This window comes from Gouania willdenowi, chromosome 22 (genome assembly GCF_900634775.1).
Source record: "Gouania willdenowi chromosome 22, fGouWil2.1, whole genome shotgun sequence".
Lineage (NCBI taxonomy): Eukaryota > Metazoa > Chordata > Actinopteri > Blenniiformes > Gobiesocidae > Gouania > Gouania willdenowi.
Window position 1 is genome coordinate 32,898,909 of NC_041065.1, and position 15,160 is coordinate 32,914,068.

The 15,160-nt window shown below is 38.4% G+C and overlaps 1 protein-coding gene across 2 annotated transcripts in view; it reads left to right on the forward strand.

Annotated features, from left to right (window-relative positions):
- uggt1 (UDP-glucose glycoprotein glucosyltransferase 1) overlaps positions 1–15,160 on the forward strand; it is a 31,701-nt gene that overhangs the window by 12,147 nt on the left and 4,394 nt on the right. Inside the window, exons 10-34 of one of the 2 annotated variants that reach the window (XM_028437482.1) lie at positions 648–747; positions 826–886; positions 2,009–2,100; positions 3,389–3,539; positions 3,672–3,791; positions 3,882–3,967; positions 5,875–6,010; positions 6,889–7,020; positions 7,141–7,305; positions 7,385–7,505; positions 8,269–8,367; positions 8,782–8,876; positions 9,660–9,866; positions 9,939–10,070; positions 10,139–10,269; positions 10,328–10,423; positions 11,010–11,112; positions 11,175–11,254; positions 11,335–11,524; positions 11,599–11,757; positions 12,215–12,300; positions 12,367–12,451; positions 12,722–12,810; positions 13,927–14,031; positions 14,123–14,207. In XM_028437482.1, coding sequence (XP_028293283.1) covers positions 648–747; positions 826–886; positions 2,009–2,100; positions 3,389–3,539; positions 3,672–3,791; positions 3,882–3,967; positions 5,875–6,010; positions 6,889–7,020; positions 7,141–7,305; positions 7,385–7,505; positions 8,269–8,367; positions 8,782–8,876; positions 9,660–9,866; positions 9,939–10,070; positions 10,139–10,269; positions 10,328–10,423; positions 11,010–11,112; positions 11,175–11,254; positions 11,335–11,524; positions 11,599–11,757; positions 12,215–12,300; positions 12,367–12,451; positions 12,722–12,810; positions 13,927–14,031; positions 14,123–14,207 — 2,906 coding nt within the window. Of the gene's footprint in view, positions 1–647; positions 748–825; positions 887–2,008; positions 2,101–3,388; positions 3,540–3,671; positions 3,792–3,881; positions 3,968–5,874; positions 6,011–6,888; positions 7,021–7,140; positions 7,306–7,384; positions 7,506–8,268; positions 8,368–8,781; positions 8,877–9,659; positions 9,867–9,938; positions 10,071–10,138; positions 10,270–10,327; positions 10,424–11,009; positions 11,113–11,174; positions 11,255–11,334; positions 11,525–11,598; positions 11,758–12,214; positions 12,301–12,366; positions 12,452–12,721; positions 12,811–13,926; positions 14,052–14,081; positions 14,208–15,160 lie in introns of those variants that run through there. The other variant, XM_028437483.1, reaches the window with a different exon arrangement.

Sequence of the window (15,160 nt, forward strand, 5' to 3'; positions counted from 1 at the left end):
CACAAAGTTAAAGAAAAATATTCAAAATAATAAAAAAAAATGCAAAAAATCCCATCAAAATTACTTAAAAGAAACAAAATTACAGAAAAATATACAAATAATAACTGTAAATTACCAAAAAAAACTAAATACAACAAAGCAGGTCAGAAAATGGATATATGGATGAAACTAAATACAAAAACACCTCACAAAATTACAGAATATACAAAATAAATTACTACAAAACAACATTAAAATACAGTAAAATTACAAAAAAAACATGCACAAAATGACATCAAAAAACAAGAAAATGTCCAAAAACACAAGTTACACAAAATTACAGAAAAATATACAAAATGACAACAAAAATCAATTACTCAAAAAAAACAAAACAACACTGATGGCAGGAAAGCATACAAAATGACAAAAAATGGCCTTTCCTGTATTAATGCACAGATTGTTCGTTATTGTATTGCTGACATAGAAAATCACAGTTTCAAGGCCCCTAAATAAACAAATAAGTTATTCATTTCTGCAAAAACACAAACTGTAAACACAACCTTCATCCAAATCTACAGCTAAAGCTAAATGATGATGATAGCTGTTCCTCCTGATAACATTTGTCCCTGTGAGCTCACTCTCTTGTCCTTCTACCTTCTGTTCAACAGATCTAAGTTTCCAAACCGCTGCTCGTATCCTCGCTGCTCCACCTGCCGAGGCCTTGAACGTCATGAGAGACCTTAGTCAGAACTTTCCCACCAAAGCCAGGTAGAGCCCAGTCACGTTCATCAGCAGCTCTGAATGGATTCAAGCATTCAGTGTGTTTTCTGTTCTGTTCCCTCACAGGTCCATCACCAAGACCGCCGTCAGTGCCAAGATCCGCCAGGAGATCAGCGAGAACCAAAAGGTGAGTTTCTGTGGAAACAAGCTTCATCATATTTCTGTCCATAGTCTGAACAAAACACTCTCTTATTACCACAAACTTGAGCTTTTCTTTTTTCTGCTCACTGCGTCCCATCAGGAGGTGAGCCATGTGCTAAAGTCAAATAAACTAGGATTGAAAGAAAAATACAGAAAAGATCAACAAAAAATTACTAGAAAAAAACACAAAATACAGCAAAAATACACAATAATGGCTCCAAAAAAGGACAGAAAACCCAATCTCCACAAAATTACAAGAATTACTCCAAAAGACACAAAAAAGTACAGAAAAATGTAGAAAATGCCCACGAAAATACAAGAATGACTCAAAAAAGACAAAGTGACTCATGGCCGAGAAACGACAACAGAAATGAACAGAATGACAGAAAAATGTGCAAAATGTAAACAAAAATACAAAACATTACTCGAAAAACACAAAATAAAACAACAATACAAAATAATGACTCCAAAAAAAGTACAGAAAAATGTCTCAAAAAAATACAGATTACACAGAATGACAGAAAAATATACAGAACGTCAACAAAAATACAAGAAATTACATCAAACAGATAAAATACAACACAAATACTAAATAATGACTCGTATATACATTCCTAGAGAGCCTTTGTGCTTCACTTCCTCTCGTATTCAAGCTCGTCTCATCATTTATCGTCAGCAGTATCTGACGTGAGGAACATTTTCTTTGTTTTGCTGCGCTAATGGAACAGCTAATCGCTCCTGTTTCTTGTCAGCTTTTCCTCCTCCTCATTTGTCTCTGGGGGGGGGGGGGGTGTGTGTGTGTGTGTGTGTGTATGTGTGTGTGTGTGTGTGTGTGCGTGTGTGTGTGTGTGTGTGTGTGTGTGTGTGTGAGAGCAGACAAACATCCTTATTATTATTATTACTGAGTCGGTGATTCTTTCAGTTTCTCACATGAATCCACTGCTGACGGAGGATGAAGAATATTTCCGTCGATAAATAAACTGTGTGAAATATGAATAATTTGATGTGTTTGAAAGGAGGTTTGACTTTCAGGCTGTACACACACACACACACACACACACACACACAGTGTGCCATAATAATCCGTGCTGATGTTTTCTCTTCTCAGTATTTCAAAGGAACGCTGGGTTTGCAGCCTGGAGACTCTGCACTTTTCATCAATGGTTTGCACATCGACCTGGACACTCAGGACATCTTCAGGTGAAACCAACGACACGTTTTCAATCAATTACTCAGTAAACAAACTTTAAAACTTTCTGCAGTGACACTCGTCCAATCAGGAGCTTCATTATTTTATCTTTGGATGAATTCCTTGAAACAAAGTTCATTTAATTGTCATAGATCCATCCACATTATGGTTAAATTGTGCAAAATGTGTTGGATTATGTGGCACATTTTAATGCAGCACTTGGTGAAATTATGATTTATTTTTTAAACTTTGTGTTAAACAAAGCAAAACAGCATGTTTTGGTCTCATATTATCTAAATTAGTGTGTAGAAATACTTACAAAACTACATTACAGCCATTATTCATTCTTCACAAAAAAGAGCAATTCTTCATTTATTCCCAAGACTTGATATCAGGAGCAAAAAATATGAAAATATAAGGATTTGATTAACTATCAAACAGCACAAATAAAGTACAAAACAAAACACAACTAATAGGCAAATGATCACGAAAAAGAAAGGACTTATAACTTAAGTACTTTAACATAAGGAAGTGTTTTAACCTCACAACTAAAAAGTGTTTTACGAAAAAGAACAGTTTCTGTTTTTATGTCCAAGAATTAAAAAAAACTACAGGGAAATTATTTTATTTACAATTTACAGACTTTAATATGGTTTTATTTGGATAAAATACTAATTGTTTTTGTCAATTTATTATTATTATTAATAATAATAATAAATAGTAATAATAATATTATTCTCATAATTATTTTTTTATTATTTGTTTTTTTGTATTTTTATTTTTAAAGAATTCAAAAAAAGGTACAGCTGGCTTGAATGTTTGGTGCTATTTGCTTATAATTTTCAAATCTATTTATTAATATTATTATTGTTATTATGAATTTTATTATTATTATTTCTTATTTTGCTATGAATGTAGCATGATTTCTGTTTCTGGGATATATATATATATATATATCTTTATAGGGACATTTAAGAAATGAGGAACTATTGTGGGATTGAATAAGTATGTACTTTTTTCTGAATTTGTAAAACTATAAAACAACTTTTTACCCTCACTAACAATGCACTTCTTTTTTTTTTTGTATTACATATTCCAAAATAAAGTGAACAGAAAGTAATTTCCTCTTGTGCACAATGATTTGTTTGTTCATTTCTAATGATTAATAAAGATCCAATATGGAATAGAGATATTTGAGCCTAAAGAATTGTGCGTTATAAATGTAACTGATTCAGATCGTCAGGTATGCACGTGCTAAGCTAATGTTTGTTGCTAACATTTGTTGCTTTGTTCTATCAGTGTGTTTGAGGTGCTACGTAGTGAAGCCAGGGTGATGGAGGGCCTCCATTCTCTGCTCATTGAGACGCCGTTCATTCACGACATCCTGAAGCTCAACGTTCAGCCGTCGGACTCTGACTACGCCGTCGACATCCGCAGCCCAGCCATTAGCGTACGAAACGGCCATAAACACCCGTCTCCCTGCTCTTAATGATCGCAGTGTCGTTAGGAGACAAAAGCATCAGAGCTGGAACGATGTGAAGCGGAACGATGATCCTCCTCCTTCTTTTCTTCTTCTCCTCAGTGGATCAACAACCTGGAGACAGACCACCGCTACAGCTCGTGGCCCTACAACGTGCAGGAGCTGCTCAGACCAACTTTCCCCGGAGTCATCCGTCAAATACGCAAAAACTTCCACAACCTGGTACGACCTGTGCCTCTCAGCGCCCCCTCCCTCCCTGACTTTAAATAGACAGAAGAAGAAGAGTTGAGTTCTTTCTATGTGTGTTTGCAGGTGATCCTTCTGGACCCGACCCAGGAGAACAGTGTGGAGCTGCTGAGCGTCGCTGAGATGTTTTACGCCAACAACATCCCCCTCAGGTCAGTGTTCTTCTTCAGCACGAAATAAAGACACTGACTGTGGTGATGTCTGCAGTGCTTATAGATTCTATGTGACTTTAAACGTGTTACGTGACTCATTTTAATCACCCACGGTTATTATCGCACACTTTATTACTCTTTGTTTTCCTTTTTTAAATGGCTGTAATGTGTGTTTTAAAGGGATCCTCCACTGACCTAAAATCTTTGAAATGTACTTTTTAGTAGATCTATGCCAGAGGTTCCCAACCTTTTTTGGGTCGTGACCCCGTTTTGATATCACAAATGTCCAGCGACCCCAGAGAACTTTTTGTTTTCTAGAAATAGTTTTTGATCTTGTTTATTAAAGTGTTTAACAAATACAAAGTAGCCTTATTAGTGCACATAGTGACAAGTGTGCCACCTCAGATATTTTTATACCACATTTTGTTTTTAACTAGATTTATATTTGAGAAATTTTAAGTATAGGATACAGTAATTTGATATTTATTGTGTGTGATGTGTATTTGAAAAATAATAATTCCCCAAAAAAAAACATTTTTTTTTTTTACTTTTACCAATTACTGGACATTTCAGGTGACCCCACATGTGGTCCCAACCTTAAGGTTGAAAAACACTGATTAATGCCTAACAAAAAACATTATTATGCACCATATTAGTTTTATTATCTTTTAAAAATGGGACTACTTTACAGTTGAAATCATGTGATTGATGATGTCACAAGGCCCCACTGCCTGTACACATCCCATTGTTTTCTATTGGAGTGAAACATTCAGCCTGATTTTTACATAATTTAGCAGATTTTTAGATAATTTAGTAGCTTTTTAGATCATTTAGGAAATTTTTCAGTCCAAATGACAACTTGTGCTGCTTTCGGTTGCTCTAAATCAGGGGTTTCAAACTAATTTTAGTTCAAGGGACAAAAACGGACCAGTTCGATCACTTTTCAATTTCAACATTAACGTGCCCAAGTTTACACTTCCAGTTATAAATTAGACATAAAGTATGGAAGTCATCAACGTTAGCAATAAATGATACTTAAATGTCCTTTGATTTTTTGATTTTTTTTGACCAATTTTTATTTCATTTGAGGAGACTTTGTGGAATAATTTGAGAAAAATTACAGGATTTTGGGAAAAGTTAGATTTCTTTCAACAACAATTTGCAACTTAATTATTTGGTCATTTACAAATGATTCATGTTTTCTCTGTCATTTTCATTTTCTCCTGCGGGCCGAATCGGATGCTCCGAAGCGCCGGATTTGGCCCCCGGGCCTTGAGTTGACACATGTGGTCTACATAATCAGGAGAAGTTAAAGATGTCGATGTAAACCTCTTTTGTTTACAGAATGAGGATAAAAGCAGTTGTTCCAACTATGTGGTTTGGTAGTAGACAATGAAGCAGAGAAGAATAGCTCTCCTAAGGGACTCTCCCTTAAACAGTGCGCTGACACGCTCTGGTGGCTGAAGTTAGAGAGTAAATCACAGACTGTTGAAGACACACAAACCCTGAGAATAGAAATCCTTTTGAGTGGGAGACGTTCAACAGTCCATGATTTACTCAGACATCAGAGCGTGTCAGCACACTGTTTAAGGGGGAGTTAAGGCCCCTTAGGAGAGCGTCAGTTATTGCATGCGTTGTGAAAAACTTTATTTCTCTGTTTTCCTTTTTTTATATTAACTGTAATGTTTTAATGGTACGACATGAAGAATGCGATGACGCATGTGAGCTGTTACCTGGAGGCTGACTGTGTGTGTGTGTGTGTGTGTGTGTGTGTGTGTGTGTGTGTGTGTGTGTGTGTGTGTGTGTGTGTGTGTGTGTGTGTGTGTGTGTGTGTGTGTGTGTGTGTGTGTGTGTGTGTGTGTGTGTGTGTGTGTGTGTGTGTGTGTGCATGTGCGTGTGTGTGTTAGGATCGGGCTGGTCTTCATCGTGTCAGACGACGATGACGTAGACGGGATGCAGGACACGGGTGTGGCGCTAGTGCGAGCATACAACTACATCATGGATGAGGTGGACAGTCAGAGCGCCTTCGAGGCAGTGATGGCGGTGAGTCGACTGTTGGCGTGTTTCGTTTCCTGCGCTCAGTGTTGGGGTCGTTACTCAAAAAAAGTAATTAATTACTAGTCACTCGTTACTTCTGTAAATTGTAGTGAGATTTCTTTACAGGGTCCCCACGGTCATGAAATTCCTGGAAAAGTTAACAAATTTGAAATAAATTTATTAATTTATGAATTTATTATTACTATGGTACGTTAAAGGCTCAAACATACTCGGGCAGACTTGTTACTGCATTTGAAAAGTGACTTCACTACTTATTACTTAACTTTTCCGTTTCTCATTCAGCCTGTGCATAGTGTTTATGGATTGACTGATTTCTGCTCTATTAATCTGACAATGGTGAAATTCAGTTGTTAAAGCAGCAAACAAATCAAAATAAAAAGTTAAATATACAATAAATAATTACCATTATTGGTTTGATTTAATTAGATTTCAATAAGTAAATATTCATAAATATAAATATGTGACAAGTGCAGGCCTTGCATAAGATTGGGCCCAGTTTGACGACCTGCTGACCCACATTGGCGCTCACATCTCCTACCAGGACACCATCTACAGGTGCTCTATTCCAGCAGGATAGCACCTGTCCATCTGTCTCTGGTTAGTGTTTTTTTTTTCATTATTCTGAATTTGTCACGGTTGAGGAACGCTTCTGATTGGTCGATGCGCTGCAATTTGCCCCAAAAGTTCAACAATCCCAATTCTAGTATTGGCCGCGTTGGAGGCACCGGATGCATGTCAAAAACTTGAAATTTCAAAATGTGTGGCAGACGGGACCTCTCGACGCTCCTAGAGGCGCGTCCACCATATATTGTGTATGTACACCTGGCGCTTTCGACGCGTTTTGATTGACATTTCCTTTAAAGATGTTTAACCGTGCTCCAATTGGGGGACGTCTGAGCGTAGGCGATGTGGTCAAAGTGCTGGAGAAGCGGTTTCCTTATGTGGAGGTCAGCAGCATCCTGGGAGCAGACTCCTCCTACGACAACAACAGGAAGGTGGGTCAACATCAACACGCTTTAACCAATGAGCACGGCACATTATGTCGACTTTAGATCATTTAAATCTTCTCCATCTCTGATGAGTGATGGCGATGATGAACTTTTCCCCATTTCCAGGAAGCACGGGCGTACTACGAGCAAACGGGCATGGGTCCTCTACCTGTGGTCATGTATAATGGAATACCTTACCAACGGGAACAGCTGGACCCAGACGAACTGGAAACTGTCACCATGCAGAAGATCCTGGAGACCACCTCGTTCTACCAGAGAGCAGTTTACCTGGTCAATTAGTGCACACACACATACACATAATATCCTTTAGAGCCTGGAACTAACGTGTGTGTGACCATGTGACCTGTAGGGGGAGCTGGTTTCTGACCAAGATGTGGTGGACTTCATCATGACTCAGCCCAACGTGGTCCCCCGCATCAACCCCAGGGTGTTGTCCACCAGCAGGTCCTACCTGGACCTCTCTGATACTAGTGAGTGACACACGTGAGAACTTTAAGGAAATGACTGATGAGACGTTATCGCTTTAACATGTTTGCCGTTGTTTTTCATTGGTGACGTCGAATGAATACGTCCATTTATTTCTTTTTATGTTCTGAATTGCTAAATGAAAATCTAAAAGTCTAAAAAAACCTAACAAAAACTATTTAAAAAATGTTTTTTTTTAAAACAACAAAAATACAAAAAACTCCATAAAAGACAATAAAAAAGAACTACGAAGACTAAAATGACGACAAACCAACAGCAAATAAATAAATTTAAAAAATAAATATATATATATATATATATATAAACAACAAAGACCCACAAAATCCATAGAAAAATAAACATTATGAAACAATAAAAAAGAAAAACACAAAGAAAACAACAACAACAAAAAAAAAAATATATATATATAAACAAAATGGCAAAAAAACAGCAAAAAATCACAAACCCATAATAATTAAAGAAATTATGAAAAGATTTTTGAAAAAAAGTGAAAAAGATTACAAAATTAAAAACAACAAAAATATTTACATAATGTCATCAGAGTTTACTCCAGGGGTCCCTGGTTTCCTTCCCACATTCTACTGAAATGATAAAAACAGTTACCGCAAATATGTGACGGAAAGGATTTAAAGTGCAGAACCTGCAGCAAATACTTATTATTAGATACAATATTTGTGGCTTACACAGTTTAAAGAACATAAGCGTGCTGTTCTGCAGACTAACATATATTAACTACTCTTTGTGCAGATAATTACTTTGTGGACGACTACGCCCGTTTCTCCACCCTGAACACCAGAGAGAAGAACACGGCCGTGGCCAACAGCATCAACTACATGACTAAGAAAGGTAAAGGTTTGTCTCTCTATCTTTATGCTCCTCCTCCTCATCATCTTCCTCCCTCTGTGTGTTAGGAAGGAGCGCCACCCACAGGCACTGTACTCACCCTTCCTCTTCCTCTCACTTCCTCTTCCAGTTTCTCTGTAACGCCGTTGCTGGCAGTGTTAACATGTGTTTTTGAATCCTCCGCCTCCTCTCCGTCTGTGCTGCTTCTCTCTGTGGACACGACGACTAATTATGCGTGTGATAATTGTATTTGAAGGTCTGAGTAAAACACGGTAGTGTGTTCACCTCCTCATCACCATTGTTTCTGTGAGCAGCAGCAACGACTGGAGCTGTTAGAAAACACAGGGATTTTTTTTCATGTGGTTTAGAAAATGTGTCGATCTAATCATACATCCTTTTCTCTTCTCTGGTTCTCAGATGACGGCATCATCCGTCCTGTGACTTTTTGGGTGATCGGAGACTTCGATAAACCCTCAGGACGCCAGCTCCTTTACGACGCCATCAGACACATGGTGACGAATGATTTTATCTTTTTTTACTAACATGGTGAAGTGAGCACGCTGTGTTTAGGTTATTAATCATTTTATTTTTTACACAGTTTAATATAAACATGTTCCACAGAACTGTCTTTGTTTCCGAGCACTGCTGCTGCTGTCATCTTTGCAGCTCTGCACTCACTAAAACAAAAAGTGAAATGTTGAATGTCAACACGAAAAAAATCCAACAATGGTTTTCACCCTGCAGGAAGAAAAAAACAGTTGTTACCTGTTATTTAGATAATCTCCCAAAAATACAAATATACCAGGCAAAATCACAAGAAAAATACATAAACATTAACAAAATAATAAAACAAATACAAAAAACAAGTATAGACAAAATGACACAAATACACAAAACAGCAAAAATTGACAAAATGAATACGAAAAATACACAAAATGACAAAATAACACATAAAACTGCAAAAATAGACAAAATAAAAAGAAAAATACAAAAAAATGACTGCAAAAGGACAATATAACAAAAATATACAAAATTATTCACAAAATACACAGAAAGACAACAAAAAACACTTAATGACTCAAAAAAACGACAACAAACACAGAATTAGGGAAAAAACTTACAAAATGACAAGAAAAATAAACAAAATAAATAAAAAAAAAAATGAGAGAAAATATACAAAACGAAACAACAAAAAGGAGATTGTTTACATTATTCTTTGTGTGTATCTGTTTTTGAAACGTGTTATGGACACGTGGAAAGTGTAACACATCATATATCATTTCTTTGTGCATCAGAAAAGCAGCAACAACGTTCGTCTGGGGACCATCAACAACCCGTCGGATGCCGTGTCGGCTGAGACGAGCCGCGTGGCTCGGGCTATCTGGGCCGCCATGCAGACGCAAACATCCAACAACGCCAAGAACTTCATCACCAAGCTGTCCAAGGAGGAGACAGCCAGCGCTCTGCAGGGGGGTGCAGATGTTGGAGAGTTTGCTGTGGGGGTGAGGAGACGAGGAGCACAAAGTCAAAATATACTCCTAATGTTGGATGGTTTCTGACGGTTTGTTTCTCAGGGCATGGATCTGTCTTTGTTCAAAAGTGCGTACGAGGGTCCAAAGGTGGACTTCCTGTTGTCCCACGCTGCGTTCTGTAGAGACGTGTTGAAACTGAAGAAAGGGCAGAGAGCGGTCATCAGCAACGGCAGAGTGAGTTCATCACAATAATCATAATAACCATGAAAGATCTAATTCATTGTGTTTCTATTTGGTGACAGCTGATTGGTCCTCTGGAGGAGGAGGAGGTGTTTAACCAGGGAGACTTCCTGCTTTTGGAGAACATCATCCTGAAAACATCAGGCGAGCGCATCAAGAGCAAAGTCCAGCAGTTTGGTTTGGAGGAGGACAGGTGAGCACCACGTTAGAACCAACACCTCCACGGTTTAACCAGCGCTGCTTCCCCTCAGGGCCAGTGACCTGCTGATGAAGGTGGACGCCCTGCTGTCCTCTCAGCCCAAAGGAGACGCACGCGTGGAGTACGGCTTTGCAGACGACCACCATAGGTAACCATGACGGGTCCAGCACTAGATGTTCTGATTTAGGAGGAAAATGTTTGTTTCATTCATTGAATATGAAAGTCCTGTCCACCTTTATCAATAACGTTATCATTTTATTTAATGAGACTCATATCTCATCCTACGCTGATTAATTTGTGTCCTATGTGTGAAAAAAAGTTCTAAGAAAGTTTCTTTACAGCTTTAAAACAGATGTAAATGGTTTAATACGGAAAAGGATTAGAGCCATTGAAAATCCAATATTTTTTTTATTATTATGAATGTTTTGAGTCAGAATTCTGAGAATAAATTCAGAATCCTGAGTTTAAAGTAAGAATTCTGTGATTATACTCTGATTTATGTGATTAAACTCTAAATTATGAGATTAAAGAAAGAATTCTGACTTACAAAAAAATGACTCCAAAAGCACAGTGACTACAAAAACACACAAAATGACAAAAAAATAAATAACAAACAGTTTCTAAATGTTACATTTGGAAGTATTGGATGTGTAATGTGTGTCAGATTTTTCACTAAAGGTAACGGTGTGTCTGAAACGTTGTGTTTCACTGTTTGTTTGTTGTTGTTTGCTCAGTGCTGTGAAGCTCCGCCCAAAGGAAGGAAACATGTACTTTGATGTTGTGGCCGTGGTGGATCCGGTCACCAGAGAAGCCCAAAAACTGGCCCCTCTCTTACTGGTTGGTGTTTGTTTGTTTGTTGGTCCTTTGATCCTTTGATCTCACTAACTCTCCGTCTGCAGGTCCTGAAGGAGCTGGTCAACGTCAACCTGAGGGTCTTCATGAACTGCCAGTCCAAGCTGTCAGAGATGCCTTTGAAGAGGTGAGGAAACTGATCAAAGGAATCAAAGGACGTCTACGTTCTTCAGTCTGAGACAATGATTCCCTTTGTTTTTCCTTCAGTTTCTATCGATACGTGTTGGAGCCTGAGGTGAAGTTCCAGTCTGATGGAAGCTTTTCCCCTGGTCCCATGGCCAAGTTCATGGACATGCCTCAGACTCCACTCTTCACCCTGAACCTGAACACCCCAGAGAGCTGGATGGTGGAGTCTGTAAACACGCGCTATGACCTGGACAACATCTACCTGGAGGAGGTTAGTAGGCTGCCTTTGATCCTTTGGTCCTTTAGGTTCTATCAAAGGAAGGTTTTATTAACATATGTTCCTAGGTGGAGAACTTGGTAGCAGCAGAGTATGAGTTGGAGCACCTCCTCCTGGAGGGACACTGCTTTGATGTCAGCTCAGGTCAGCCTCCTCGAGGACTTCAGTTCACCCTGGGAACGGCATCAGAACCCGTCATCGTAGACACCATCGTCATGGCCAACCTGGTGAGTGGGTTTGGATACGACCATGTTTTATTTTACGTCAGAGAGCTGTTATCACAAGGGGCGGGGCCACAAACATCTGATTTGAGGGTCACATGATCAACATTCAAGTCAGCATTAGAATATTGATCATTTAGAGCATTAACAGGAAAAAGCAAAGTCATTTTGTTTTTTTTTGTTATTTTGTATATGTTCTTATTTTGTTTGGTTTTGAGGAGTCATTCTGTGTATGTCTGTTGTCATTTTGTGAAATTTTCTTTAATTGTTTTTTTTAAGTCACGGTGTGTGTGTGTGTGTGCGTGCGTGTTAACACGTCTTATTTGTAGTCGTCCTGTGTGTATTTGGACAAATTTTCTGTCATTTTGTGTGCTTCCTTTTGGGGCCGCACAAAATTAGAGCGAAGACCTCGTGTGGCCCCCGAGCCGCCTGTCATCTAATGCGTGTACTTGGTTGTGTTCAGGGTTACTTTCAGCTCAAAGCCAACCCTGGAGCCTGGATCCTGAAGCTGAGGAGAGGACGATCAGATGAGATCTATAAGGTTTACAGGTCAGTGATCACATTCAGTCAGAACCAGAATAACAATAAACATTTCTGTGTGTTTCTCTCTTTCAGCCACGAAGGCACAGACTCTCCTGTGGACTCAGACGACATCGTAGTGGTGCTGAACAATTTCAAGACCAGAGTCATTAAAGTCAAGGTTGGTTTACCTGCAACAATGAGGATATGTTTATCACAGTCAGGAAACACAGATTAGAATAAACTCAACACTTTACACGCTAAATAGGGAATTCATTTGTTGGTTTTAATACCTGCTGCAGTTCTTCCCGACAACCACAAGGTGTCACCAAAGTGTTGCATTCAAATGTCGTCCTTTGATTTCTTTAAAAGAAACCTGTTTTCACCTTCTCTTTGTGATCACATGACTGCATCACCAATGGCGGCTAAGCTAACGTCATGTGACCTCCAGGTGCAGAAGAAGCCAGACAAGGTGAACGAGGAGCTGCTGAGCGACGGAAGCGAAGAGAACGACAGCGGCTTCTGGAACACGCTGACCAGGTGAGCCATGTTCAGTTACAGATTACACTTTGAGTCACAGGGGGTGGGGCCACAAACATATGAGGGTCACATGGGTCAATATTAACACAGGAATCAATTGTGTGTTTTTCTCTCATTTTGTTTGTTGTTTTTGGTTTGTTTTCTGGGTCACTTCAGTCTTTTTATGTATTTTTGTCATCATATTGTTTTTAAGAGTCATTTCTATTTTTGTTATGAGTTTGTTTCTGTTATTTTGCGTAGTTGTCATTGTATATACATTTTGTATGTGTCGTCGTTTTCAGTTTTTTTTTATTAGAATCTGTGTGTTTTTGTTCTCATTTTGTGTGTTTTGCCAATAACTGCGTTTTTGTTGCCACATTTTGTTTTTGAAATAAGTTTATGTGTATTTTGTTTATTTTTTTGTCATTTAGTGTGTCTGTTATTGTTTTCCTTCTTTTTGGAGTCATTTAGTGTGTTTTTGTTGCCATTTTGTGTTTTGCAAATAATTTTGTGTGTTTAACGGGTAATTTTTTCAGTTTTTTAAATCATAGTTGGTTTTTGTGCATTTTTATTGTGGTAATGTGTGTTTTTGGAGTGATTGTATATGTGTTTGTGTTTGTTTAGTGTGTTTTTGTAGTTGTCTTGTGTGTTTTGGTAGTTATGTCTTTCATTTTTGTAATCATATTGTGTTTTTGGAGTACTTTAGTGTGTTTTTGTTGTTTTGTGTGTTTTTGGAGTACTTTAGTGTGTTTTTGTTGTTTTGTGTGTTTTTGGAGTACTTTAGTGTGTTTTTGTTGTTGTTTTGTGTGTTTTTGAGTCATTTTGTTTGATTTTGCAGTCGTCTTGTGTGTTTTGCAAGTAATTTTTGTATTCATATTGGGTTTTTTGAGTCATTTTTTGTGTTTTTGTATTTGTCATTAAAAACCAAAGTTTCAAAACTACTGAACAAATCTGATTTTCCTTTAATAAGGAGGAGCAGTGACTCTACTTTGAGCTCCTCGCCCTGAGTCATACAGTCATTAAATACTATGAGGGGAGATGTTTGTCCTCAAACACTCCCTCCTGATCATTAGCCACGCCCCCAACCTGACTGATCAATAATCCAATTGATCAATAATCTTTGTTGTGTGATCTCAGAGGATTCACAGGTGGAGTGAAACCTGAGGAAACCAAACAAGAGAAAGACGACGTGATCAATATCTTCTCTTTGGCGTCAGGACACCTGTACGAACGCTTCATCAGGTGAGCTACATGTTAGCATGATCCTGATCCTGATCCTGATCCTTATCATAATCCTGATCCTGATCCTAATCCGTATCCTGATCTCTCTCAGGATTATGATGCTGTCGGTGCTGAAACACACAAAGACTCCAGTGAAGTTCTGGTTCCTGAAGAACTATCTGTCCCCGACCTTTAAGGTAATCCACCTGTGTTACTCTGAATCACACGGAGGCAACAGGGGGTCCGGGGGTCACGTGTGGCTCTCGGTCTAATGTTGTGCGGCCCCCCAAAACAAAATAGTAAAAATGGTAAATGGCCTTGATTTATATAGAGCTTTATCACCACTGAAACAGTCTCAAAGCGCTTTACATATCAGCTCATTCACCCAATCACTCTCACATTCACACACCAGTGGGACAGGACTGACATGCAAGGCGCTAGTCAACCACTGGGAGCAACTTAGAGTTCAGTGTCTTGCCCAAGGACACTTCGACACATAGTCAGGTACTGGAGTCGAACCCCCAACCTCTCGATCAGAAGACGACCCACTACCACCTGAACCACAGTCAAAATGACTCTAAGAAATATTACAGAAAAATACAGACAACACAGACTGACAAAGCAACTACAAATGTACAAAAATACACAAAACAACAAAATAGATACACAAAACAACAAACACACACAATCCGTTTGTTCTTTTCTTTGTTAAATGTGTCCAAAACGCAAAACAGCAAATGTAGACAAAATGGCAACAAAAATACACAAAAGAAAAACAAAAAAAATGGACAAGCTACTCACAAAACACACAAGCTGACTACAAAATCACAATGACACAAAAAACTGAAAACAACAAACATAGAGAATGAGAGAAAAATATACAAAAACACACAACATAACTCCAAAAACACAAAATAATGCAAAAATATAAAAAGTCACTCCAAAAAGGAACAAAATTAATATGTAACAAGTTCTGATGAATTATGGCCTGGTCCGCGGAACATCTCTGCGCCAAATAGCACGTACCACGTTCCCGACAATTCAGTCAAATGACTCGGTTCCACCGAGTAAAAAAAGGCCTGAGAGGCTCGAGACATTCGCTCATAGAATATTCATGTCAGATTACAGCCTGATTCCATCAGCATTAATG